This window comes from Schistocerca piceifrons, chromosome 2 (genome assembly GCF_021461385.2).
Source record: "Schistocerca piceifrons isolate TAMUIC-IGC-003096 chromosome 2, iqSchPice1.1, whole genome shotgun sequence".
Taxonomy (NCBI): Eukaryota; Metazoa; Arthropoda; class Insecta; order Orthoptera; family Acrididae; genus Schistocerca; species Schistocerca piceifrons.
The window spans coordinates 456,337,227-456,364,746 of record NC_060139.1 but is presented as its reverse complement, the minus strand read 5'-3'; the positions used below and the strand labels follow the sequence as shown (position 1 = coordinate 456,364,746).

Genomic DNA, 27,520 nt, shown 5'->3' with positions numbered 1-27,520 from the left:
TACAAATGTAGATAGAGGATAGTCCTATCAAGTCAGTAAAGATTTTAACATCCAGCTGTAAGCACAGCATTTGAGTGACTAGATGGTTTTTATAATCTCTTCAGGAATTGCATTTTTTAAAGCTAATGCTAGTCAGAAGTCTACACAATTTGTACTGAAGGAAATTGTTTTATAGTTGTTTGCATACAAACTTTACTTCCTTCATAGGGTCCAAGAGGATGGAGAGGAGACCAGTGTTTAACATCTCATTGTCAATGAGGTCATTAGATATGGAGCGCAAGCTCGGATTAAGGAAGGGTGGAGAAGGACAATGGCCATGCCCTTCCAACGGAACCATCCTGGCATTTGCCATAAGCGATTTAGGAAAATCACGGAAAATCTAAATGAGGATGGCCGGGTACAGGTTTGAACCGTTGTCCTAGTGAATGTGAGTCCAGTGTGCTAACCACTGCACTACCCCACTTGGTTTTATAGGGTTCAGCGTGAAGAGCTGTACTCATGTATGAAAGTCTTCAACAAACTCCTATCAGACTAAAAGCTAGAAATCAGGAACCCCCCCCACAGAAGGAACATATTTTTAACCCTCAGTATTATAAACTACCTTTTTATTTAGGTTCTGGGATGTAAGATTTCTGCAGGCTAGATGGCAAATATAGTTATTTTACGATATCTAGGTGGAATTTTCAGCAAGGTGCAGTGAACAGAGGAAGTGAGCTCCACCTACTGAAGCCCAACACATTGACAGCCAAGGGGAGAGTGGCAGTGCAGTGGGAAACAAGCTGGACCTTCCTAATGGTCTGCTGGCACTACTTGTGTATTTGTTTGGCACAGCACAATACAACAACCACTTTATAATGACTATGGTATACACCACAGGCGTACACAATGAGATCCGCTTGCCCACTCTCTTGAAACTGGAGAGTAAAGTTTTTATTAATTACAGAATTCCCATACACTTCTAGAACTGCTCTAACACCTCTCTAAATGATTGTACGAGGGTCACTCCAAAAGAAATGCACACTATTTTTGTAAAAATAAAGTTTTCATTCTGCATGTCTGAAAGTTTTACAGTGTGTAGATACATCCTTCTCGCTTGTTTTCAAACTTAGTTCAACCTGTTCCCGTGAATGGTGCCATCACAGCATGTCTTCAAGATGGCTGCTACACCTGACGTTCGTCAAAAGCAACGTGCTGTCATAGAATTCCTGTGCTGTGAAAATGAGACAGTAGGAAACATCCACAAGAGGTTGAAAAAGGTGTATGGAGATGCTGCTATCGATTGCAGTACAGTTAGGTGGCGGGCAAGCAGGTTATGTGATGAAAGCGGGCACGGTAATATTGAGGATTGTCCTCGCAGTGGCAGGCCTCGTACTACACACACTCCAGACAATGTGCAGAGAGTTAACAAATTGATGACTGCTGACAGACGCATCACAGCGAACAAATTGTCATGCTATGTTGGGATAGGGGAAGAAAGTGTTTGCAGAATACTGAAAGTGTTGGCGTTAAAAAGGTTTGTGCCAAGTGGCTTCCCAGGATGTTGACAGTGGCTCACAAAGAAACAAGAAAAACGGTATGCAGCTAACTTTGGGAACAGTATGAGAATGGTGTAGATGAAGTTCTTGGAAGAATTGTGACAGGTGATGAAACATGGCACCATCATTGTTCAGCAGAGGCGAAGAGGCAATCAATGGAGTGGCATCATGAAAATTCACCCAAGAAAAAAAATTCAAAACCACAACTTCTGCTGGAAAAGTTATGGCTACGGTGTTTTTCGATTTCGATGGACTCTTGCTTGTGGACATCATGCCAAATGGAACCAGCATAAATTCTGATGCATATGTGATGACAATGAAGAAACGTCAAGCTCGACTGAGTCATGTTCGACCACATCGGCAAAAGCAGGATGTTTTGCTGTTGCGCGACAGTGCACGGCCACATGTCAGTCAAAAAACCATGGAAGCGATCACAAAACTCGGATGGACAACACTGAAACACCCGCCTTACAGTCCTGACCTGGCTCCATGTGCTCATCTCTTTGGGAAACTGAAAGACTCCCTTTGTGGAACAAGGTTTGAAGATGATGACTCCCTTGTGCATCTTGCCAAACAGTGGCTCCAACAGGTTTGTCCAGAATTTTACCGTGCAGGTATACAGGTGCTGATTCCAAGATGGCATAAGGCAGTTGAGAGGGATGGAAATTATGTGGAGAAATAAAAATATTGCTCCTAAAGGATGTATCTACACACTGTAAAACTTTCAAACATGTAGAATAAAAGGAGGATTTAAAAAAAAAAAAGTGTGCATTTCTTTTGGAGTGACCCTCGTAGCACTATGTGGCCAACTGTAGCGACGTGTCTCCAAAATGACTAACTCATTCATATAAAAAACGGCAATTTTGGTCTCAGCCCCCTCCCCCCGTAACTTGAATAAATTACTGTAGATGCGTATGGTACAAACAGGTACTGCATTGTTAGCTAATGCTTGTAGCAGCCAGACATGGAACGCTCATGACCTAAAGTCGACCAACTTCTACCAGCTTCAGCCAGTCCAGAATTGCAGTGCTTTCATTTGGGATATTGATAAAAACAGGCCCTTATTGCTAAGCATGTAGGTAATTGTTACTCTTTACAAACAATAGTTTAGTCATAGCTTGCACTGGCAGATAAACAACAGTTATTTAGTACTTGATTTGTCAAATTAAGCCACAGTTCCTTTTCTCATGTAGTGACTTTATTACTAATTTCATCTTACTTGTGTAGAGTTTCGGCTGTGCGAGCACAAAAATGGTAAATTAGTGAGCAGAGCAGTCCAAAAGTTGTGCTCAGAGGAATGACTTAAGTAATTTACTATAAGCTGCTTAACTTCTTTTATATATTACAAGAAGTGAAGTTTGTAAGTACAAGTGAAACATTCCCTCAATTGGGCATCATTACTTCAATTTTAGTCTGTGAGGAAGTATACCTTGAATGTTCAAGTGGTTATAAGTATAGCTCCAGAGTGATCATATGATTTTCATACTTTGGCAGAAACTCAGTATTACCTAGGAGAACTGGTGCTTCATAGTTATTTAATGATTTTCCTCAAGATTTTATTTTTTACTCTAATAGCTGTCTGTGAGGCCCTTGGAATCAACCAGAGATGGTCTCCAGACCAGTGGGAGACCTGGAAAAATGGGAGTTTGATGGGTTGATGCAGAATAACAGCATTAGTAATACAATGAATTGAATGGGATCTTCATAGCCTTTCTACTCCAACTCCAAATACAAACCTGCATAAGGTGTTCCCCGCTTAGTCAAGTAATATAGTGCAAGGTTGGGTAATCAACCCAGTGGGAAACAGGATCAGTGAGAAGATTTTGATGGAGGGCTGGCAAATTATTCTCAACTATGCCTTATGAGCTAACGAAGAGAAAGCTATACAGAAAAGCCAGCAACACTGTAAGCTGTGAGAGTAACACAGGTTGGACTAGAGGCCAGCACCTTTACTTCATTAAAAAATAAATGATAAAATGATTTCTAAACCACAAATAAGACTCAGAACACTAATGGAAAAAGCTGATGACTACAATGACAAAGAAATGGTATATGATTTTGAACATGGAATGTGAGGAGTTCATACAAGGCAGAAGCTGCAAACAGTGTTATCAAAGAAATCTGATGGGAAAGATTCTGGCAGCTTCAATGTTTAAGCTTATACAGTCATTTATGGAACCTATGAATTAGGACTCCTAGGAACTGGTTTTTGTGTGAGCAAGGTCTTGGCCACAACTATTTCAAAGTCAGTCTCTGTCATCCAAAGAATCTCTGTCGTAATGGTGAATACAAATCATAACTAGATGACTTGTCTGGGCTGTCGTACCCCCACGAAGAAAGTGCACCTGATGTGAAAGATGAGTTCTATGTGCAGTCTATAGCAGTGATGGATACTATCCCAAATGGACACTTGAGGATTCTCATTAGTAAAATGAATGCTAAAATTGGAATAGAACAACTATTCCAAGGTAAAATAGGAAGAGACAGCCTACATGGGCTAAGTAAGGTAATGGTGTGAGGCTCATTAGCTTCACCAAATCAATGGGTCTGTTTTATCTCCAGCACAAACTTTCAGTGTAAGGACATACATAAGGGAATCTGGGTGTCATCAGTTGAGAGGTCAATAAACTAGGTAGGTCACACACGTTGCTATCAGTATGAGAGCCCGAAGATGAATGTAAGATATTAAGGTGATGCAGTGTGTGGAGGTGACCACTTTCTGGTCAGAGCCTTGTGATAAGCTACAGAAGACTGTCAGATATGATGTCGAAAGGCTAAAAGTGGAAGCAATAAAGACCATATATCAGCTTCATTTCAACAACCATTTTGAAACACTCAGTAAACAGGATGAGAGTGAAGACACTGAACAAACATGGAGAGACATCCGGAGCTCACTAACACACCAAAGGAAATGATCAAGGAGAGCCAGTAGGCAAAAAGATGTGGTTTGGAAAGGAATGGCTAGATGTTTTTAAAAGAGACAGGAAGCCATGAATTAGGAGACTGATCTGGTGCAGGTAAAGCATGATTTGAGGAGGTTCACAGAGCTACTCAAGCAATGCTGAGGAGAGCAAAGAGAAAGTATGTTAAGGACATTAATGTTGATGTGGAAGTAGATTTTAGAGGAAACAAGACTGGGTAAATCTCCAAAGAGTACCACATCAGACAGTCTTTTGTCAAAGATTTGTATGATAAAATCCTGACCAATAATAGTGAAACCACTGAAAGATGGAAGGAGTATTTTGACCAACTTCTCATCTGTGATGAACCCAAAATATGGTTTGATTTTCAGTCTGTAACCACAGCTGACCCAGGTTGCCCCTCAGCCACATTTGTTGAGATCATAGGGCTTAAGAAGAATAAGAGTGCAGATGAAGATAGAATAAAGGTTGAGATGATTCAAGGAGGAAGTGAGAAACTTGCAGAAAGATCATCCAGCTCATGCAAACAATGAGGACCAAAGAACTTCTACCAACAGAATGGAAAAAGAGTTTGATTTGTCCAATCCATAAGAAAGGTGTCAAACTGAAATGTGACAACTACTGAGTCACTTTTCAGTTTGACACCTATTGAGGAATCTTACTGCTTAATGTTTGCTATGAGATCCTGTTCAGCTACCTCAATCATAGAATTCAACCCTTGGTAGAATCAGTAATTCATTAATACCAGGGAGGTTTAGGCCAGGGTGGTCAACAATAGATCACATTTACTTCTCTACCATATCTCTGCAAAATGAGAGAACATGGTAAAGAAGTACACATTTTGTTTGATGAATTTCAGAAGGCCTATGGCTGCATACACCACAAGAGCCTGTTCAATTTTTAAGAGTTTTGGATGGCACAGAAACTCATCAACCCGGTAATGGTTGGCCAGAGTGAAACACACAGTAAGATGAAGATGGAAAACTCAGTAACAGCTGACTTTTAAATTGTGGTGGGTCTCAGGCAAGGAGATGGTTTATCTCCTACCTTGCTCAATTTTGGCCTTGAGAAGATCACATGTGAGGCTTTTAAAGATAACTTTGAAGGGATCCACGCTGAAAGTAAGAGTCTAGTATGTCTAGCCTATGCCAATGATATCTGCCTACTGAGCAGCTCTGAAGAGGAACTGAAACATAAGACCAAGGCCCTGAAGATGGCCGCCACCAAATTTGTGCTAACCAAGATGAATTATCTCATTATGACTTGTCAACATGGTCAAGATACTGGACAACTAGAGCCACTGGTTGTATGAGAAAGTCCACAAATTTAAATACCTGGGAGCATCTTTCACAGTGAACTTATCCGATGAAGTAGAGATCAACAGCAGGATCCAGGAAGGAAGCCAATCCTTCTACAACCTTAAACAACTGCTTTGGTCCAGAAGTCCTTCAAGATGGTTCAAGATTTGGCTAAAATTAAACCACAATTCACACTGTGGTATTATATGGCTATAAGACACGGAGTATCTGAAAGCAAGACTCAAGAGAATAGTGCTGCAGGAGATGTTTGGTCTGATGTTGGACTCAAAACACAAATGAATGGAGGGTCAAACTCAACCAAGAGCTAGATGAACTTTACCATGATGTCAATATAGCAGGAATCTTCAGAGGCAAGCTACTGAAGTGGGTTGGACATGTGGCTCAATGGAAGATGACAGATAACTATGAAAGCTCATCACCACTGGTAGGAGATCCTTGGGAAGGCTAAGGAAGAGGTAGAGGGACGGCTTCCATGAAGAGCTGTATCAGTCAGTGATAGATGTGGACATATGGCAAGGCTGGACAGAAGATGGAGGAGGACACTTGAGCAGTCCACAGGGCTTCATCGTGTAATAGTACAAGAGAGTAATCCCTGTGTTGTGAACAATGTGTAAATCTTCTACAGTATACTTGTTATCCAGTGCCTGTTTCAATTTCTATATAATGAAAAGGACAGATTGCTACTCACCATGTAGAGGATATATGGGTATTTAGTTACAGACAGGCATAAAATAAAGATTGTTGTGCTTGTCTGCAACTCAACATCTTGTCTATATGGCGGTAGCAATATATCCTTTTCATAATTTTGATTGGAGACCAAGCATCCACATTGTTCAAGAATGAAAGAGGAATCCTGGGTCACCGGACCAAGAGATAGCGAGAGTAACACTGGCCAAGAGCTTGTAAACTGCTCACAGAGTCGCTGGAGATGAGGGAGGATTCACTGGTGCAGGAATGGATACGCTAAAGAGCATGAGAGGTGGTTACTAACTCTGCAGTGAAAACACTGCTGCCATCCGGCAAGGAGTGGAGTTTATTACATCCCGCATGAACCTAAACAAAACCGACAAGACCAGCAACCATTGAGCCATTAGTACAGACGACTTCTGAACCTCAAAACATGACAAGAATGGAGAAGAACTGGTGGCAGGGGGCCTCAGGATGAGCAGAGTCTTTCAGACCTTGTGATAGGTCAAAACAGAGTTATGGACAGGGGATGCACCATTGAGACATATGTGAGGAGACCCAGAGAAGATGAGGTGGAGGGGAAAATGGGAGTTCAGAAAAAAAGGACCAGATGATGATGGTGATGGTAACCCCAGACCTTGGCTGCCGTTGTGGGAGGTAGATCTCCATATCTGGAAAGAGGAGATGGTAGTCTGGTTGCTCCAAGGAGCAGCAGATGCATAAGCAGTCAACTGTTATTGGTGCAGAACCCACAACAGTGAAAGCCATGCCTCCATCAGGAGGCAGATCACAGGGCTAGTTTGAAAGGCACCAGTTGCCAGTTTTACCCCACAATACTGTATCAGGCCCAGCATCTGTAACATGAAAGGTGATGCTGAGGTGTATGCAAGACTCCCATAATCTATATGTGATTGCACCAATTCTGTGTAGAGCTATACCAATGTAGGGTGTTCTATACCACATCTGGTGTTGCTGAGGCATCAAAGAGCACTGAGGTGTGACCTCAATGTCCGCTTTAGTTGATGAAGATGGGCAAGCCATGTCAACTGGGCATGAAAGACCAGTCGCAAAAAACGATGAGAGTCCAGCACATTGTGGGATTAGGCATTAAGGTACAGATCTGGATGAGGATGAACTCTAGGGCGACGACAATGCATTTCTTGGCAGCTGAAAACTGGAAGCCATGAGCAAGAGCCCAAGATTGTGTTATGAGTATTGCTCCCTGCAGTCTGTGCTCAGCAACACCCATCATGGATGAACAAAAATAAATGCAAAATCATAAACATACAAAGAGCACTCAAGACAGAACCCTGCAGTACCCCATTCTCCTGCAGATGGGAAGTGCTATGTGGGGTACCCAAATGTGCCTCAAAAATACAACCAGAAAGAAAGTTCCAGATAAAAGTCTGGAACGGGCTACGAAGCTCTCACACACATAAGATGGCACCATGTGGTATCATAAGCCTTATGCAGATCGAAGGAGACTGAAACAAGATTTTGGCATTGGGCAAAAGCCATTCAAACAGCAGACTCCATGTGGACTAAATTATCTGCAGTAGTGTGGCCTTGGCGAAAACCACCCTGCGTCAAAGCCAAAAGATTTTGGAATTCAAGGATCCAATACAGCCTTTGGCTCACCATACATGGAATAACTACTCTTTCTTGCCACTGGGAAGGGAATTCCCCCTCGCTCCAGAGATGGTTAAAAAGGGCAAGTAAGTAACGTTGGCTAGCCATTGATAAATGCTGAATCATTTGTTTGTGCACCCAGTCCGGTCCAGGAGTTGTGTCAGGGCAGAGAGCAAGTGTACCAGCTGATTTCCACTTGCTAAATTGTGCATTATAAGGCTCCAGGTGATGGGGAACGAAATGTAAAGGGAGTTGTTCCAGATAGTGTTTGAGAAGACAGAATGGGACTGGATACTGGACCGATGCTGAAGCCTACATGAAATGCTGGGCAAAATGCTCAGCGACAGAGTCTGGTATGGTGAGGCTAACACCATTCAAGGAAATTACGAGGACACCTGTAGGAGGATGGTGGTCAAAGACGTACTTGATCTTTGCCCATGCCTGCAAAGAGGGTATATATGTCCCTCCATTTCTGATGTTTAAAAATATGCTGAACCCGGGCACAAAGCTGTTTTTAGATCACGAGGTGGTCAAGAGATGGATGCCTTTTGTAGTATTGGAGGGCATGATGGCAGTCTTTAATAGCTACAGCAATTTTGGGGGTCCACCATGGGTCAGTTTTCCATTAAGTAGAACCAGAGGAAGAAGGAATCGCTGAAGCAGCTACTGAAAGGATGGTGTCAGTCAAACTCTGTATGGACTCAGTGCCATCGAGTGGTGGAGCAGTTGAAATGGCAGCCCAGCAAAAGGCATCCCAGTCTGTATTAGTAAAGGCCCACTTAGGAGAGTGTCTGGGTGAGTGATGCTGGAGAAAAGATAACGCAATCAGAAAAGATCACTGTTGTACAAACTGTCATGAACTCCCCATTGAATGGAGGGGAGGAACAGTTCATACACTTGAATAGTGGGGAGCAAGAACTCCCCACATGGAGAGGGCGGCTGCACTCACCCCAAGTAGAATTCACCTCATATCCCGAAGACATGTGACCAAAACAGAGACACTAAAAATAGTGTGTGGGAGATGGGATACAGGGCTTCACGTCACAACAGTAAACCATAGCTTTGACTTTTTCCAGAAGGGTATCCCCCTAAAGCCTGAATGAAAGCACCGGTATCAAAGCAATTGTCCTTAGGGCCTCTATGGACATGCTGGACGAAATGATTGCTGAACCATGCCAGATTAGTCTCGAGTTCCTCATCAGACTGAAGAAGGTGGTCCCTGTGGAAAATGATGCCCTGGGATATATTTAAAGACTTTTGAAGAGTAATGGTTACTGGTATGTCTCCTAAGTGGTTGCATGTACAAAGAGAAGCCAAGTGGCTGGCAGAAGAGGTTTTAATAAGTAGGGAACCAGATTGTGTCTTACTGAGCTGACTTCACCAAACCAGTCTTCATTATGTTCTATAAAAAGGAGCCTTTTGGCCATGGCGAAAGTCTCCGTCTGTCCTGGAACAAACCGAGTAATAGGGAAAGAGGTTTGCCCCACGCCAGTGGACCTGGCCCACCTCCCACAGGGTGGCCAGGGAGGGGAAGGCTGAGGAAGCAAAAATAGGAGAAGAGAGGGAGACCCATTCCTGTCTGAAGAGATGGCTCTGGATGAGTCGTCAGAAATATGGAGCTTAGCACACTTCATGTGCAGTGTGTCCACCCTGGTACCACCCACTGCAATCAGGGGCTCATCTGTGGGTGCCACCCAGCTATGGCAATTTCTGTCTGACACGACGGTCATTGCCAGAAGTTCCAATGCCCCCCCAAAATGAACAATCACTCTCAGGTATACACAAGGTAGTGAAAGCTCAGGCACCAGAAGTGTGATCCCTAAGTTGTCAGAGGCTCATTGTGGGTGCCACCCAGCTGTGGCAATGGCTGCCTGACATGATGGTCATTGCCTGGAGTTCTAATGTCCCCTAAAAAGTGAGCATCCACTCCTAGGCATACACAAGGCAGTGAAAGATCAGGTAGCAGAAGTGTGATCCCTGTGTTGTCAGGGAGCTCAGACAAATGGATAGATAATTCCCCAACCACACAGATTGGCTACATGTGCTGGTGACCTAGTGGGGAAGCGGGGTCTATGGTGGAGAAGAAAGAGGGAGGAAAGAGAGGGGGGCAGGAACCCACACCAGAGATATTAGGGAGCGAGATCTTCCCCAAATGGCTCACACTACAGATACAGAATTTAGAAAGAGAGGTCAAACCTCTCTGGGAGGGGGCGTAAAATATTCAAAAAATGATCTTTAACTGTGTTATTGCACAGAAGATTTATGTTAAAATTCCCACAAAGAAGTACAGTAGTTTTTTATTGTACCCTATGTTTAACATTGTATCTAGTTCGGAAATAAATTTCTCGAAGCCGAACATGGTGACCTGTACACAGTTATTACTATCGTTTTTCTCTGCTTGCCATACAACTCAACAGCAGCTGTTCCAGAATGCTTTCCTACACTTAACTTTTCAATATAAACTCTCCTTTTGAATTTTACTCTTTTTTTGTACAAGCACCGCCATTTTTGGCATTTTACCTTCAGTAAAAGTCTTCTGAAAGACTGATATCGCATACACCTATGCTCTGAGAAATACAAGCACTCAGTGTAAAACTCTTTTAAGGTAACTTCTAGTTCAAGGTATTTATTCCTTAGACACTGTGTATTTAGTTTCATAACTTGAAAATAATTTGGGGGAAGCCTAGATTTAGTTACAATTACAATTTATTTTGTCATGTTGGTCGTAAAGGGTTTTGTTGTCTGCACATTTGTTGAAAGTACTATACTGCAACTTTTCCTACTCTAGGGTAGAAAAAATCTTGGTTCATTCTCAACAATCATTTTGGTCATAAGCTAATTTTTTCCATTCTTCAGTGTGTTGGTTGCTACGATAGGTTGCAATGATTTTGTTTTTTCGTTATTCTTAGAACAACTTAGATTAGTGGAGTGTTTCCTCGATTTATTGTTCTTGCTTCCAGACTTGTATGTATTTGTTCCGACAGACATGGGCTGTACTGCATTTGTTATTCTGCTGGTTCTTGATTCTGTTGGAGTGCTGCACATAATTTGTCTTGGACAAGACTTGACTTAGACAAGTTGATGTGGATGTTTCCTTCATTCCTGTACACAGAGTGCTTTGTTGGGCCTTCTCCTTCCATTCGTAATATTTATTCACAGTTAATTTACAGGCGAGTTTTTATTTGTTTACAAACATTTGTCTTCCCACATTATTCACATTCTTTCCATATGTGACATAATGCATTCTTTCTATACCATCAAGTTCCAAAAGCAATGTATTTGGGAAGGCTTTGGCAATTTTTTTCCAGATTTCTGTTCATGACTTCAATTCCCTTGTTCACACAAACATATCTTTCCTTAATGGTATGCTTGACAACACTACATTTACATTTTAAAAAAATTATTTAGTGCACTTCTAACAGATCAGATCGCTTCTTTGATTTGGTAGACATTATTTGCTCCACCAAATATTGCAACAACGTCTTTTTTTTGGTTAGTGGCCTTGCTAGTGTTTCGTAGTCCTGTGTTCACTTGGTCACTCGACTTAACTAAAGCTGCTGCATTAGCTTGTAGTTCTTTTACCATTTCTGCTGTTTTTCGCTCATGACTGTCAGCTAGAATGAGTATCTTCCCTTAAATTCCTGTTTCCATTTGCACTGTACTTGTGATACGGACCATCGATTTTTTATAAAAAATAATGTTCACCTATATTTACGTTGTTGCTTCTCTCAAGACACTTCATAATACACACGTGAGTCCGTCGCTGTGTTATTTTGGCACCCGAACCCGTCCTTCTGCTTCTTTTCCTAATAGAGTTTTCGTAGGTTTTGTTTTGCTTGAGGCGCGGGGTAAGAGGTAACCTAGCAGTTCGGTATTTTCCTTTCGAAGTTTCGTTACAGCACATTTTAAAGACTTTGCGATACCTTCCTTTAGATGTTCAGTATCAGCTGTACATTTCGTATTTTTAGATTCAGTGGCTGTATTTTCGTTCGGAGGACCGCCGCGCATAACGGCGTACGTATCAACAAGCGAAAGGGGAGGGGGTGGGGGGGGGCAGGAGGGGCAGTCGCATCCCCCCCCTCCTTCCCCGTGCAAATGTGATCTACAGGCAGAGCTAGTGAATAAACCATGCTGTCGTCAAGAAATGTGGGATCAGTATTTTTGTCGGGAGCTATTTTTGCTTTTGACTGAAGCATAATATAACACATACTACGTTCTGTCCTCTCTTTTCGTCGCATTTTTCAGTCTGTGACTCCTGTATGCATATGTAACAAATTCTGCATAGCACTTTCGAACAGCAGTTAAGATTGATCGGGCCCTCAGGCCCGGCTACATCGTATAGGAGAACTACAGAGTGGCTAGTGCGCCGGATTTGGGGAAGGAGCGCCAGGCTTAAGGCAGAAATCTCGACTTTAAAAAATTGGTTTTGCTGTCGTTTTACGTTATTTAACAGTTATCCTCTGCACTTTCGCAATAGTACACTGTTCAAAACAAGTATTGCTACCGCCTTCATTACTGTCGGGTTCCCCTTGAATCTAAGTCCACGCACTTTCGCAGATCTGTAGGTGGGGCAAAACTGTTTTTGATCAGTTTAGTCTCGCGGTCCGCAGGCACAAGCCACGTGCGGTCCTATCGAAAACGACAAGACACCGGCCAACAATCCCCAAACAGTAGTCTGCACTCTACGAACAATCCAAGATTTAAGAAACTAAAGAGAACGTGATAACTTAAATGTGAGGAGGCAGTATTCTAATACTCCTCCCTTTTCCTTCCCTTCACGACCGCCATGCCCTCACGCCATAGCTACATCGCTATGCATTGTTGATCTGGTAACGAACGTGAAACTTGTACAATGTAGGCAGAGATTTTTTTCCAGTGTTCCGCAGTTTCGAGGTGACACGAGAGAACCGTTGTGGTGAAAGGTATGTAAATATTTTATGTCAGTTACCTGTCCTGAATCTCCTAGTCCAGTATTGGTTGTTCTTGGTAGTTCATTGTAGAACGTAAATGTAATTATACTCCCGCACTTCTCAGTGAGACTTTTATGGGAAGTGGGGAGGGGAAGGAGCTATGGCATATCCGAAAGTATTTTCAAAAAGATGGCAATTATTTCCGATACATTGGGAACGCTTTTGAGTTAAAGGAGGCACCAAATCGTAATAGAAAAGCGACAAAACAGTGCCTTGATCTACACTGGAATACTCAGAACTTGTTTAAGTATCCACATCAGTGGTAAACAGGTCAGGCCCAAGGATTCAAGCCGGAAAAACCGAAGAAATAATTAACAACGGTAGGTGAATTAGCTTTTCCTACCACTACAACAAAGCAAGTAGAAGTTCAATCAACAAAGATGTTGACAGTCACTGTGTAACAATACAAGTTAAAACTCGTACACAAAGGCGCAAACTACGTACATATAATATGGTATCGAGAACTAAGACGAAATAATTCACGTAATTTTCAAGAAAACTAGTATTTGGAGCATGCGTTTGAGCTAGGTGTAGTATTGCGAGAAAATGCCTCCACAACTCATTGCAGCTTGTCCTGAAATTAGGCATCATGGCAATGTACGGAGATCATTCTTTTAATCCACAGCAAGAGAAAGCCACTGCTGTTGCAGGATCAGAAAAATGAGTCGTATGTTCCGAAACATTACTATGCAGCAAGTTGTTATGAAGTTCATAGTTCATGACGCGCACTAATTCACGTGTCAGTACGAAAATTTTATTTAGTTTGACTAGTTATAAATATTCGCTATTTGTCTCTCATAGGATAACGTACTACATTCATGATTTGACACACGCTGCTTTGTTTAGGGGCCACATTTCTCAGTCAACCCTCCGATAGTAGCTAAGCAATGCACGCAATTATTCGTGGCAGTTATTGCTTAGATAATGTATTTCATGATAAAGGCCATTAGTTTACAAAGGCATTATAGATAATTTTATTCTGAAGTCAAGTACGTACTGTTTTATTATCCAAACTCATTATCGCAATTCGTTATCCCTGACATATACTATAGGCGCGGTGTTATTGTTGCGGACTGTTTGTGGAAAACTTTCATGCCCTGCATTACAAAAGATCCGAAGCGGAAACCGAATTTTTACTCATATCGATCATTGTCTTACATAAATGAGACAACGCTACATCCTTTTCTGAAATTAGTTTGTTCGGAAAACGTTTTACTATTTGCACGCAAAAGAAAATACTGTTTTTGGATTTACGTGGAGTTTTTCTTTTCGCTATGCAACGTTTCTCATGCGATTTCAGTAAAAATTTGATATATTATAGCCGAACACTCGTGCTTGTCAGTGAAGTTGCTGCCTTATCGTTATTAGTCATAGTTTTTACGATGTTTGTAAATGAAGTACCATAACTCATTGAACGTAATTTGAAGAATTTGCAGTAAAGACTGATCTCACTGGCTATTTCACATTTTGTGCACTTTAGTTGCAGCGTCCCCATTGAAGCTAACGTTCCGAAGTAATTTTTTATCGTGGTAGGAAAGCTGTATCTTTCCTGTGACGTGTAAGTGGATTGTATATGTTCGTGATACGCCGTACGTGGTAAGTTTCTGCACGCCATGCAGAGTGCAGCGTGATAAGTCACTACACAGAAACAGTTCAAGATATTGAAATAACACTTTCAGCAAATAATAGAACGCAAAGAGATATGTACAATAAATACCGAGATGTTTTTATCTATCATAACGAGGTAGTATATTAATGCCATTCGTTAGCTTATGAAAGAAAAAGTACGGCACTCTAATGCAAGTCAATGTTTAAATTAAAACTTGTCGCAAAGACAGCAACAAGTAAAAATATACAGTCGCTTCCGGCAAGAAGTTTTAATATACTGCGAGTGCGGCTTCATTCTTTCCTGTTTACAGCCACTAGGAAAAGCATTTGTACACAGAAAACGAGATCTGAGTTCTCTGAATCCATACCAGTTTCAGCACGTAGATCACATGTAACGGTACAAATATTTTTCAGTTTAGTTAAATTGATTCAACAACTGAAAGCTGAATGTTAAATAAACACAAAAAAACAGCATTTTACACGGCAGTTCATCATTGAACAAATACGGTAGTACATATTATCTATACAGCTGAAAATATTTTATGTACTATGTGAGTTTCCTCCTAATAAATCATCAGTCGCAATCGATTTGGTACGAATTGTACAAGTTTGTTTGTTATGTCTGCTGTTAATGTTCTTCCATACCACTGCAATATTGCTTTATGGTCTGATCTGCACCCTATTTTGTAATTCACTTTATAGATGTTCAATAATGTTTACAGTGGTTCCTCTTACTTGCGTCACATACAATTAGTGAATTATAGCGTCATTTTTAAATTTCAGTATCTAACTTTTCCTTCCCTTTTTATGCATAAATCGATCCATGGGTCATGACTGGTAATTATTTACGATTATTATTATTTTGTTATTTTAGGTGTGGTACTGCAAAGTGTCACAAAAAATTATCAAGGAAGTTTTTGGATGTGATAGTAGCAGTGTCCAGATTGTCTGTATTAGTGTTACCCAGGACAGTGGCTAGTCTCAGTCTGTTAGTAGTAATACTAGTTGAAGATATTTACAAGAAAGCACAAACACTGATATTGGCAAAGCTACATATTTTATGGTCAACTATGAGTGTTTCTTCCCATGCTTGTGCTATTACACTATGTGCTCACCGTTAACATACACGTGTCAAAAAAAGTTTTGCATCACCCCGGTTCCCAGAACTCCTGAAGATAGATGTTCACTGTGGATATTGTATCACAGTTACAGTCTCTTTGACTGTTCAGAGCCGGCCGCAGTGGCCGAGCGTTTCTAGGCGCTTCAGTCTGGAACCGCGCGACTGCTACGGTCGCAGATTCGAATCCTGCCTCGGGCATGGATGTGTGTGATGTTCTTAGGTTAGTTAGGTTTAAGTAGTTCTAAGTTCTAGGGGACTGATGACCTCAGATGTTAAGTCCCATAGTGCTCAGAGCCATTTGAACCATTTGACTCTTCAGAGATGTCACAAAACACGCCCAAAAATGTAAACAACCATTCATGAGCATCACCTATTAGACGGAGGGGGTCCAACAGCCGATCAGTTCCAGTCGTTCCACCACGAAGGAGGTACACGGCACGTGTTGTCTGTAGTTCAACCATGCCTAGACAGTCAATACCGCGATTCGATCGCGCCTGCATCGTTACTTTGTGCCAGAAAGAGCTCTCAAGAAGGGAAGTGTCCAGGAAAGCGATGTTGTTCGGACATGGAGGAGGTACAGAGAGACAGGAACTGTCGATGACATGCCTCGCTCAGGCCGCCCAAGGGCCACTACTGCAGTGGATGACCCCTACTTACGGGATATGGCCCGGAGGAACCCTGACAGTAACGCCACCATGTTGAATAATGCTTTTCGTGCACCCACAGGACTCCAACTGTGCACAATAGACTGCATGATGCACTCCCGACGTCCATGGCGAGGTCCATCTTTGCAACCACGACACCATGCAGTGCAGTACAGATGGGCCCAACAACATTGCGAATGGACCACTCAGGATTGGAATCACGTTCTCTTCACCGATGAGTGTTACATATGTCTTCATCCAGACATTCGTCGGAGACGTGTTTGGAGGCAACCGGTCAGGCTGAACGCCTTAAAATGGTTCAAATGGTTCTGAGCACTACGCGACTTCAACTTCTGAGGTCATCAGTCGCCTAGAACTTAGAATTAATTAAGCCTAACTAACCTAAGGACATCACATACATCCATGCCCGAGGCAGGATTCGAAGCTGAACGCCTTAGACACACTGTCAGTGCAGCAAGGTGGAGGTTCCCTGCTGTTTTGGGGTGGCATTGGTTCAAATGGCTCTGAGCACTATGGGACTTAACTACTGAGGTCACAGTCCCCTAGAACTTAGAACTACTTAAACCTAACTAACCTAAGGACATCACACACATCCATGCCCGAGGCAGGATTCGAACCAAACTGACGCGCTTAGAACCGCACGGCCACACCGGCCGGCGGGGTGGCATTATGTGGGGCCGACGTACGGCGCTGGTAGTCATGGAAGGCGCCATAACGGCTGTACGAAACGTGAGTGCCATCCTCCAACCGATAGTGCAACCGTATCGGCAGCATACTGGCGAGGCATTCGTTTTCATGAATGACAATTCCCCCTCCATCGTGCACATCTTGTGAATGACTTCCTTCAAGATAACGACATAGCTCGACCAGAGTGGCCAGCGTGTTCTCCAGACATGAACCCTATCGAATACGCCTGGGATAGATTGAAAAGGGCTGCTTATGGACGACATGACCCACCAACCACTCTGAGGGATCTACGCCGAATCGCCGTTGAGAAGTGGGACAATCTGTGTCTTGATGGATAGTATGCCACGACGAATGCAGGCATGCATCAATGCAAGAGGACGTGCTACTGGATGTTGGAGGTACCGGTGTGTACAGCAATCTGGACCATCACGTCTGAAGGTCTCACAGTATGGTAGTTCAACATGCAATGTGTGATTTTCATGAGCAATACAAGGGGCGGAAATGATATTTATGTTGATCTCTGTTCTAGTTTTCTGTACAAGTTCCGGAATCTCGGAACCGAGGTGATGAAAAACTTTTCTGATGTGTGTACTTTGTTGAAAGCTATTTTCATGTTAATTTGATGCGTGCGAGATATGTCGTGTTGCACGTTTTTATACTTAACGGTTTCAGGTAGAGGAGATGGACATAAAAGTTGTGGCATAGGACTGTCAAAGCATGCAGACATCCCATTCTCACATGAAAACACAATGGGGCTCTACTTCAAGATATCTGGTTTTGAAAGAATATTTCACCCATCAGAGAAACATAAGTTTCCACGAAGGAATGGAAGATCGTGTAAATAGGAATTTTTGTGGCTTATCTGTGGCTACATTACGAAGAAAAGAGTGGCAGTGTTTTCTGCTATGACTGCATTTGGTCTATCCAGTTAGTGAACAATAGAAGACTACAGAGAGAGGATTTCTTAAAGAAGGTTTCTGTTACTGGAAAAAAGCTACAGAAAAGTTCAAGATACACGAGAAGAGTCTTTTCCATAGAGAGTCTCTCGCAGTTATTCAGCGTCTTGGAAGTAGCACACCTGTGATTGCCCAAGTAGCGCGACATCTGCTGACCGATCAGGAGAAAGCTAGAACCGCTACTAGTAGTTATCAGTTCATTCAGTTCCTGGGGCGAACAGGAAACGCAGTGAGAGATCATGAAACGATCTCTGGGAACCTCATGACACTTCTCGGTGAGAGAAAGAATGATGTGCCATAACTGAAGATGTGACTGAAACACTGTGACACTTAGTTGGCGCTAGCAATATAAAACCAAGTACTGGAAGTTATGGCTCACGTGATCCAGCGAAAAATTTTGCAGCAAATAAAAAAATTCTTCATTTTACGGAATTGAGGCAGATTTAACGACGGATGTGGCTGGCCAGGAGCAGTTCACTCTTTGTGTACGTTGTGTTGACCCTGAGACGCTCGAAATAAAAGAACTTTTTCTGGGTTTTATATAGTCCGCCGGACTCCAAGCGCAAATTGTGGTAACTACTAAAGACATCCTTCGAAGACAGTCAATAGAAATCGAATTTCTATGAGCCCTCTGTTTCGATGGTGCAGCTATGTCTGGTGGAACAATGATGTGAAGGAAATCCTTCTTCAAGACCAGACAAAAGAGTTGTTACATCCACTGCAGCAATCAGTGTTTAGCTCTGGCAATGTAGGAAGTTTCAAGAAGCTGTGATCCATTGTGCGATGTACCGGTATCTATAAAAGGCATCTCAAATATAATTCTAGAATCTACAAAAATCAAGTCCAGAAAACGGTGACCGAAATATTGAATGTACCGTGCTCAGTTAAATACGAAAGAAGGTCACTCCTGTGAGGCTCGGCGAAGCGGCTCGGGAAGTTTGAGACTATTTTTTAAATAACAGTAGCAACTGAAGTGTTTAGACTTGCTAGTTCCCTACAGAATATAATTTGTAATGCAGACGGAGTGAAACGTTTTGTAGAGATTCTAAAAGTAGCTATTGCAAATTTTAGGACTAAGAAATCATTTGATATGCTGTTAGAGAAATCCAAAGGTTGTTCTAAAAAACTAAATATGGAAGACCCTGATATCTCAAGGCTAAGAAAATTACCGGTAAAATTGCAACACACAAAAACACTGTCTGTTCCCAAAGAATTGTCTCATGATTGAAAATTTAGGAAAGATTTGTTTGATTTCATTCTGAATGAGACTGATCGAAGGTTCAACCAAGAGGATATAACGCAACTATCCCATCTTGAAAAGATACTGTATCCTCCCAAACACAGCCTCTATCTACACGATGTCTGGAAGAATTGCTTGTAGTACATACAAAAGACTTTAACCTGGACGGGCTTCATGCATAGCTGGAAATGCTATAAACCATTACGACTGGTATGCAACCATGTAATGTATCCTCTATTGGAAGAAAACTTATTGCTGAACCTGGTAGGTTTAAAGAACTCTTTCAGTAAGTTATTCGCCTCATCGTTCTGATTCTGGCAGTTCCAGCATTGTCAACATCCACTGAGAGGTTATTCAGCGTCTTGAGATGACTTAAAACTTGCCGCAGATCAACAATGACACAGTCGAGGCTCCCCCATCCAATCGTGCACCCTCAAGACAGGGTTGGAAAAATTAATCTTATGGATGTCGTGAAAGAACTTGTTTCCCAAACTGTCGAAAGTAAAACAGCATTTGAAATTGTACGTAAATTTTTCTAGTCTAAATAAAATGAAAATAAATTCCTTCTTTTTCAAACAAACTAGGTTTTTCTTTTTCCATTAAGATGTTTGTAAAACAGTAATAATAACAAAAGATCTGTGTATGGCCTATTGGTATTGCAGTCTACAGTAACATACCTTCCCATACTACCATGTTCTTAACGGTTTAGCTGAAAGACGAAATCAGTAAATGGGTTTATTTGCCCCCTCCCCCCCCCCCCCCCCGCCCAAAGAAATAGTTGGGACGCCAATGCGCGTATACCATGTACAGGAGACATCATGTTTTTCGACGCATAAGTGAGGCTATTGCACTCACCTAGGATCACAGTTATACTGTTGGTATGATTTACAATTTTTTGTACATTTTCTTCGAATGGCATACTGCAATTTTATTTTAACTCTTTGGAGCACGGTGGTATACATAGTATACCACCTTTTGAAAATTTTCTTGGCTCTTTGCACAGTGGTTTAACTGCACGACCACCACTCTAATATGCTCACCTAGTTCTCTACTTATCAGACAGATGGCACTCACTGCCTATAAGGAATCAGTTCCCGCCAAGAATTGCATAGATTACAACTGTGAAAGCTGCGTGCTGAGTTGTGCATGGTTTTTGCGTGTGAATAGTGGTTTATAACGAATTTCTTGTTGCGCCTGTGTTTTTTCCATATCTTGGACGTCACAGCTACGGTATGAACCCATGTATACATTCATATGCACAATCTTCCGTTATTTATATACAATTTATTTTGGTGGTATATTATTTGTACCACCGTGCATGTAGCAGTATTCTATTGCATTTCGTTTCCTAGTATAAAATTCGAAATCCTCCGCTACAAAGTTTAGTTTTTAATTGTGTTGTGACTTATTTTAGCTCTTTCTCCATTTTGTTTTGCTTACGTATTCTTTACTTGGATTCAGGCTGTTGTTTGAAAATGAAAATGTCAAGAAGAGGCTTACGAGATGAAGAAATCGAACGATTATTGTGTGAAATTCCATCAGACGAGGATTCCACTGTTGACACCACAGATGACGAATCTGATTATGAAGCAAGCATTGTTGCGGAGGCTATTGTGTCGTCTGAAGGCGAAGTTTCAGAGAGCGAGGAAGAAAGTGAGTCCACTCCGCCAAAACGCGCTGCTGACACAGCGCCAACTTGGGGACAACAATTCAATGCTACCTCAGGAATGCAGTTCGACAGTGAATCAGGACCAAGTGCTTTTATTAGGGACATTGATGATCCAGAACCTATCGATATATTCGAAAAAATATTTCCAAAAGAGCTAGTTCAGCTAATCGTTTTCCAAACAAATTTATATGCGACGCAATCTGGCAAGTCTTTCACTCCAACAACTGACAATGAAATACGAACTTTCCTGGGAATCAACATTTTGATGGGTATAAAGCGTATGCCAGCATACAGAGACTACTGGTCTAGTGCCCCAGAACTTCATGATCGTTATATTGCATCTCTGATGGCAGTAAATCGGTTTGGATGGTTACTGAGGAACATTCATCTGAATGATAACACATTGCATCCAGAAAAAGGACACCCAGGTTATGACAAACTGTACAAGCTGCGACCAGTGATCAAGATACTATCTGAATCTTTTTCCAAGTGTTACCAACCCAGCAAACACCTAGCAATTGATGAGTCAATGATCAAATTCAAAGGCCGCAACAGTATGAAACAATACATGAGAGATAAACCCATAAAGCGTGGTTACAAAGTGTGGATGCTGTGTGACAAGACCTCTTACAACTTGAAATTTGATATTTACACCGGAAAAGTAGGTGACACAGTGCAAACAGGCCTTGGGGAGCATGTAGTGCTGAGTTTGTCCTCTGAACTCGTAAATAAAGGCCATTATCTTTATTTCGACAACTATTTCAATAGCTATAACTTGTTGGCTGGTTTACAGCAGAGAAACATATATGCCTGTGGGACAGTTCAACCAACAAGGAAACATTTACCCAAATTAAAAACAGACAAAGAATTAAGCAGAGGTGAATTTGACTGGAGGGTCAGCAACTGTGGCATCCTCTACTTGAAGTGGAAAGATAAGAGAGCTGTTCATCTCCTTTCAAATTTTCACAGTCCTGAAGTTACTACAGTGACTCGCCGTGAAAGAGATGGTTCACGCATAGAGCTACCTTGTCCTCAAGCAGTGATGGATTACAATGCACACATGAACAATGTCGACAAGTTCGACCAACTGAAAAAATCATATGAAATAAGCCGGAGAAGTAAAAAGTGGTGGCACCGAATATTCTTTCACCTGCTTGATGTCAGTATCGTCAACAGCTATATAATTTGGAAGGAACTAGGCGATAGAGAAAAAATGACTGCCAAAGTCTTCAGGATGAGTATCCTGCAAAGCTTAGTAACCCAGAAAACACCATTGAGGCCATCTAGACTTCATGAGAGTCAAGTCCACGTAAAGAAAAACAAGCCATATGTTTCCTCACGCCAGCGTCTCGACAATTCATCCCACCAGCCAGAGCGTACTACCGCCAGACGTTGTGCGAAATGCAGTACAAAAAAGAAGCAAGTGCGCACTTTCTGGATGTGCGCTGAATGCAAAGTGCCTTTGTGCCTTAGCAAAACAAAAAGGTGCTTTCAAGATTTTCACAAAAAGGAATAAGAAACATATTTTATTTGTAAGGTTTGTAATTTGATTTTGTATTGTAAATGACCAATTGCCAGAAATAAAATTATTTTACATTAATTATACTAATTATTACTGCTTAGAGTAGAATTTAAAGGTGAGTTACAAGCACAAACCAAGATATCTCAAAAACTTTAGGTACGGCCCTAAGTGGCATGGTGGTATATTATATATACCACCATCTAAAACCAAAATCAATACAATAAAAAATTTTAATTCATGTTTTCCTTTATTAGCAACCCCACCAGACATAGAAAATGCATGTTTTATTAAAAAATTAATTAAACATAAAATCTGTGCATCAAAGAGTTAAACAATAGATGTACAGTACACTACACACGTAATTTTCCCCACTTCACAACCAACTTTCTCTGTCAAATCACCACTGGAGAAGCCTGGGAGCTTGTAGTTTATAAAATAGGGTGTTTTTCGACCATCATGTTCAAAGCTGCTGTTCACAACCCGTTCTTCCATCCCTAAATCAAACCAATACACAGCTGTGTTCGAAGACACGACGCAACGCAAATTTCTTGGCAGCACGGGCGCAGAGTCGCTGGAAACTGGTTGGCAACGCGTTGCAGGCGATTGACTGCAGTCGCGTCATCCGCTGAGGCTTAATTAACTACACAGGAAGTGATTCACCGCCGACCCGTTACCAATTCACGTCATCACCGAGTTGATTTTGAGTTGCTCCGTGTGCAGAGAGCCTTATGACTTTGAAAGGCACAGGCATGCCGTCTCCTATTGCAATTTACATAGTAAGAGCCGCTTCGAAGATCCTAGGATGACATGGGCATGGCATCGTTTATAATCCCGTGGAACTCACACATCGTATTTGACCGGAAACTACAAGCTTACCCGCTACTATCTTTGGATTCGACATGTGAGCTCGAGTAAACTCGAGCACATTCAAAAATTTAGAAGAAGAAGAAGAAGAATTTTCTATTCGTCGATTCATGCAGAAGTATGGACGTTTCAGTTTATATGGACTATCAATAACATACATATAACCAAGTTCATACTGTACTTCATCATGTAACTGCCATTAGTTATAGGCCACATGGCATTTTTCTACCATATTAAAGAATTATGTACTCTTTTATTCATTGATATATAGCATTTTCGTCACCGGTTACATAGAATAACGTTTTTATCTAAAAATTTGATCGTGTGCTGCATAGCAGCGCTACACAGTGGTGACAATTGAAACTACTTGGAAGTGTTTGTCGTCCAACCGTCAGAGGGCACACATGTAGCGTCTGTGGAGTGTTTCTACGCAGTTGCCATCTTATTCGATGCATCTCCACACTGCTGGCAACTTTTGAGAAATGTCAGGTATACATTTCGGAGTCAAACGATGTGTACTAATGTACCACTTAATACTTTCCGGAAAATAAAATAAGACAGAGATGTCGTAAACACACCCCATTTGCGCAAAGGCATTCCTAAATACAGACAGTTCTAAATATGAACAAGTCAAACTGCCTTTGGGAAATTATTGTGAAGAATTACTAAGTAAAGTGTACTCTACCGTCACATTGTAAAATGATAATGTATGTAATATGATTCAATAAATAATCACAAATATTTACCTTCAAGTTATACGGCCTTAACATACGTTATAACATTATGGCACAGAGGTACAGTGTCCACTTGTGGTTGTAAGATTCACGGCTTCGATTCCTGATTTTTTAAAAATCAGTTACGTATCACTTATTCATTTCTGGCAATGTTTTATGATGTTAAAAATACCGAGCTATGCCGTGGTTCGAAATCCACTCTTGTAGTTCTCCCTGTAACTGACTTCGTTAAGTCAGGAAGGCGTACCACTCAACAAGACCACTACTAGTAAAGCATTGTGGTGTTCAAACCAATTTCTGGACTGGTGACGGCTTTATTTACTACACAAGATTATATACAAAAACAAAATCGCTTACAGTAATTCTGAATTCTCGGTTGAAAAGCTCGCAGTCCCTTCTGAAATGACGACATAGACACTGCTGATAATGTTCAAATAATTCTGTACTTAGAACGCATCTTAGAGAGTAAATCTGTGTGCCAAGTTTAAAGCTGTCCAGCGTACCTTACTGACTAACTGGAAAACCAGAGAGAGGGTTATTGGCAAAAATTCTCAGCTTTGTGGATGTCTATCAGCTTAACCATATACGTAAAGATTTCTGAATGAATTCATTACATGTGGTAATATTAACTTCAGTTGGGAAAAGGTGGGACGCTGATGAAGCAAGAAGACGTCCTCCGCAGACAAGTGGAAAACTGTGAAAAAAAAAACTACATTCATAACTATGTGCAAAAATCGAATGCAGCAAATTATGGCATAAAGCCATCTGACAAAATGTTTCGTAAAGAATTGTAAGTAAACCAAAACGCGAGCGCAAAAACAATTATAGCTAGCAGTTGAAAAGTTTAAAATAACGACCAAAACCATGCAAACAAATCAAATTTGCCTCACAGTAATTTCGAAATTCCAAACGAAGTGAAAAGCAAAGTGTCATATTATCCAAGACACTTATTAAATGAACCTAATATAGTGTGCACAAAGAAATTCAGAGTGATACCAGAAATATTGAAGTGACGCAAATATGCAACTGCGAGATTCAAAACCTAAAACAACAAACAATAATTGTCAACGTGTAAAACGATGTGATGGCATTATTTACTTGCTTTCTGATAGTCATGGAAAAGGACTTGCAAAGATTATGAATGAAAAGTAATAAATCAAAGTGTTGTTGGATTTGTGAAACCAAGTGCTCCACTCCGAGAAGTTATCAATACATTAACACATGCATTAATCAAGGAAGTTGTAATTCTTAATTATTTTAGCTGGAGTGAACGATGTCTACAAAAACGGGGCAAAGTTTGCTTTACGATCTCTGCGGGAAGCATTGGAAAAGGGTATGGATGTGAAAGTGTTTGTAATAAACGTACCTATGAGACTTCACCTCATGAAAACATCGCGTGTAAACGAGAAGCCACTGACCGAACGCTGAGGAAAATATGCAAGCTTTTCAGCAGTGTAACATTTATTGAAAAATAGGTCCTATGAAGAGCACACCATAGTGAAAGAACTGTTGTAGCCAAGGTAGACACAAAGACGACACCAAGCAGGTGGTACCAGTTTACATGCCAAAGCTCCGCAGTTGATGAAGAGATTGATTTCATTTTGATTTATTGATCCATTTTCATCTACAGCTGCACAATGTGCAAGAGATATTTGGATTTTTTGTTAATATTAACAGTTTTACGTGTAATATACCTTTGTACTTAATAACATACATTAATATATAAATTAATGATGAATACTTAAATAAATGTTGTTACACTATATACAGAGAGATAAAATACAAATGTTCTTCTGAACGAGACTACATTGGGTAAACACACACAAATTTAGTTTTGTAGGTATTCATTTACTGTGTAAAAGCAGTGATCAACCAAGTACGACATCAGTTTAGATTTGAAGTGACCAATGTTTTGTATTTGTTTAATGGTATCTGGTAAGGTATTGTATAGTTTGATACTAGGATGGATAAGGCTGTTTTGAAATAACTTGGTGTTGGCACTTTGAACATGTACATCCAATTTTTGTCATGTATCGTAGCTGTGTATTGTGTGATGTTGAGTGATGAGTGGTCTTTTTTATGTAAGTTTTGCTTTAAATACATTATATTTTCAAATATATATATGCAAGGAAGTGGCAGGATCATCCCTTTTTGAAACAATGGGTTACATGATTTGCGATTATCTACCCCTTTCATTATTCTTTCTTTTTTTTTTTTTTTTTTTTTTTTTTTGATGGCATCTCCAGAATTTCCTCAGAACATAATCCCATAGCGCAGGTGAGTGTGTACAACTGCATAATATGCACACTGAAGGGTGTTGTAGGTGGTACAATGTTTTAATGTACGTAGCACAAAACAAGAAGTACTTAATTTTTTTGTTCATTTGTTCAATATGTGCTTTCCATTTCAAGTTGTCTTGTAGTTGAAGTCCAAGAAATTTGGTACAGACTGTTTTGGCAATTGTCTGTCCATATAGCTCTAGATTGGGTGATATCAGATTTTTTTGTTTGTGCTGTGTGTATATCCATAGCTATAGTTTTTTCAGTGTTTATTATTAAGTCATTGTCATCAAAGTAACATGGTAGCCCGTCAGTGGCTTCTTTTATGTTTTTTACAAGAGTTTCTTCTGAGTTTCCTGTAATTAGAACACTCGTATCATCAGCAAATTGAAATATTTTACTGCTGTCATTGCTTATGTTTAGGTCATTTACATAGAGTAAGAACAGAACAGGACGCATTACTGATCCTTGTGGCTCTCCATATTTAACAGTCAGTAGCTTGGAATTATATTTCCTAATGACGCTGTCCCTTTCTTGATCTATTTCCACATATTGTACCCTGTTCTTAAGATAAGAGCTGAGCCAGTTGTCAGCTGTTCTCCTAATGCCACGATTTTCTAGCTTGTGTAGTGATTTGTCATGATTTATGGTGTCAAATGCCTATGACAAATCTAAAAATATGCCCATGGTAAGTTTTTTGTTGTCTAATGCTATCAGTGCCTCTAATAGAAAGGAGTGAACTGCAGATTCGGTTGAGCGGTTTGCTCTAAATCCATGTTGAGATTCTGACAGAATGCCATTTACCTCTAAGAAGCCTGTTAGCCTCTTATTGAAAAGCCTTTCTAATATTTTTGAGAAAAGAGACAGAATGCTGAGATAAACGAAATTAGGCAGATAGTTACGGGAGATGAAAGTTTAATCATGATGGGGTGAGTTACTGCAATACTATACTAGGAAAAGGAAGAGAATGGACAATTATCAGTGAATGTCGACTGGGAGAAAGGAATGAAAGAGGAAGCTGACTGGCAGAATTTTGCATAGAGCATAATCTAATTGGTTTAAGAATCATTGTACTCGTGGAAAATATTTGGAAACACCGAAATGTTGCATATCGC

General features: G+C 40.9%; 1 protein-coding gene across 1 annotated transcript; it reads left to right on the top strand.

Moving 5' to 3' along the window:
- Positions 1-20,818: 20,818 nt before the first annotated feature.
- LOC124775478 (piggyBac transposable element-derived protein 4-like) lies at positions 20,819-22,522 on the top strand. The gene has a single exon (XM_047250311.1). It carries the CDS (start codon positions 20,819-20,821, stop codon positions 22,520-22,522), a length of 1,704 nt encoding a protein of 567 aa, XP_047106267.1.
- Positions 22,523-27,520: the final 4,998 nt, after the last annotated feature.

Bases quoted from the DNA above. Each gene is read 5' to 3' on its own strand.
- LOC124775478 (XM_047250311.1), top strand. From the start codon at position 20,819: ATGTCAAGAAGAGGCTTACGAGATGAAGAAATCGAACGATTATTGTGT.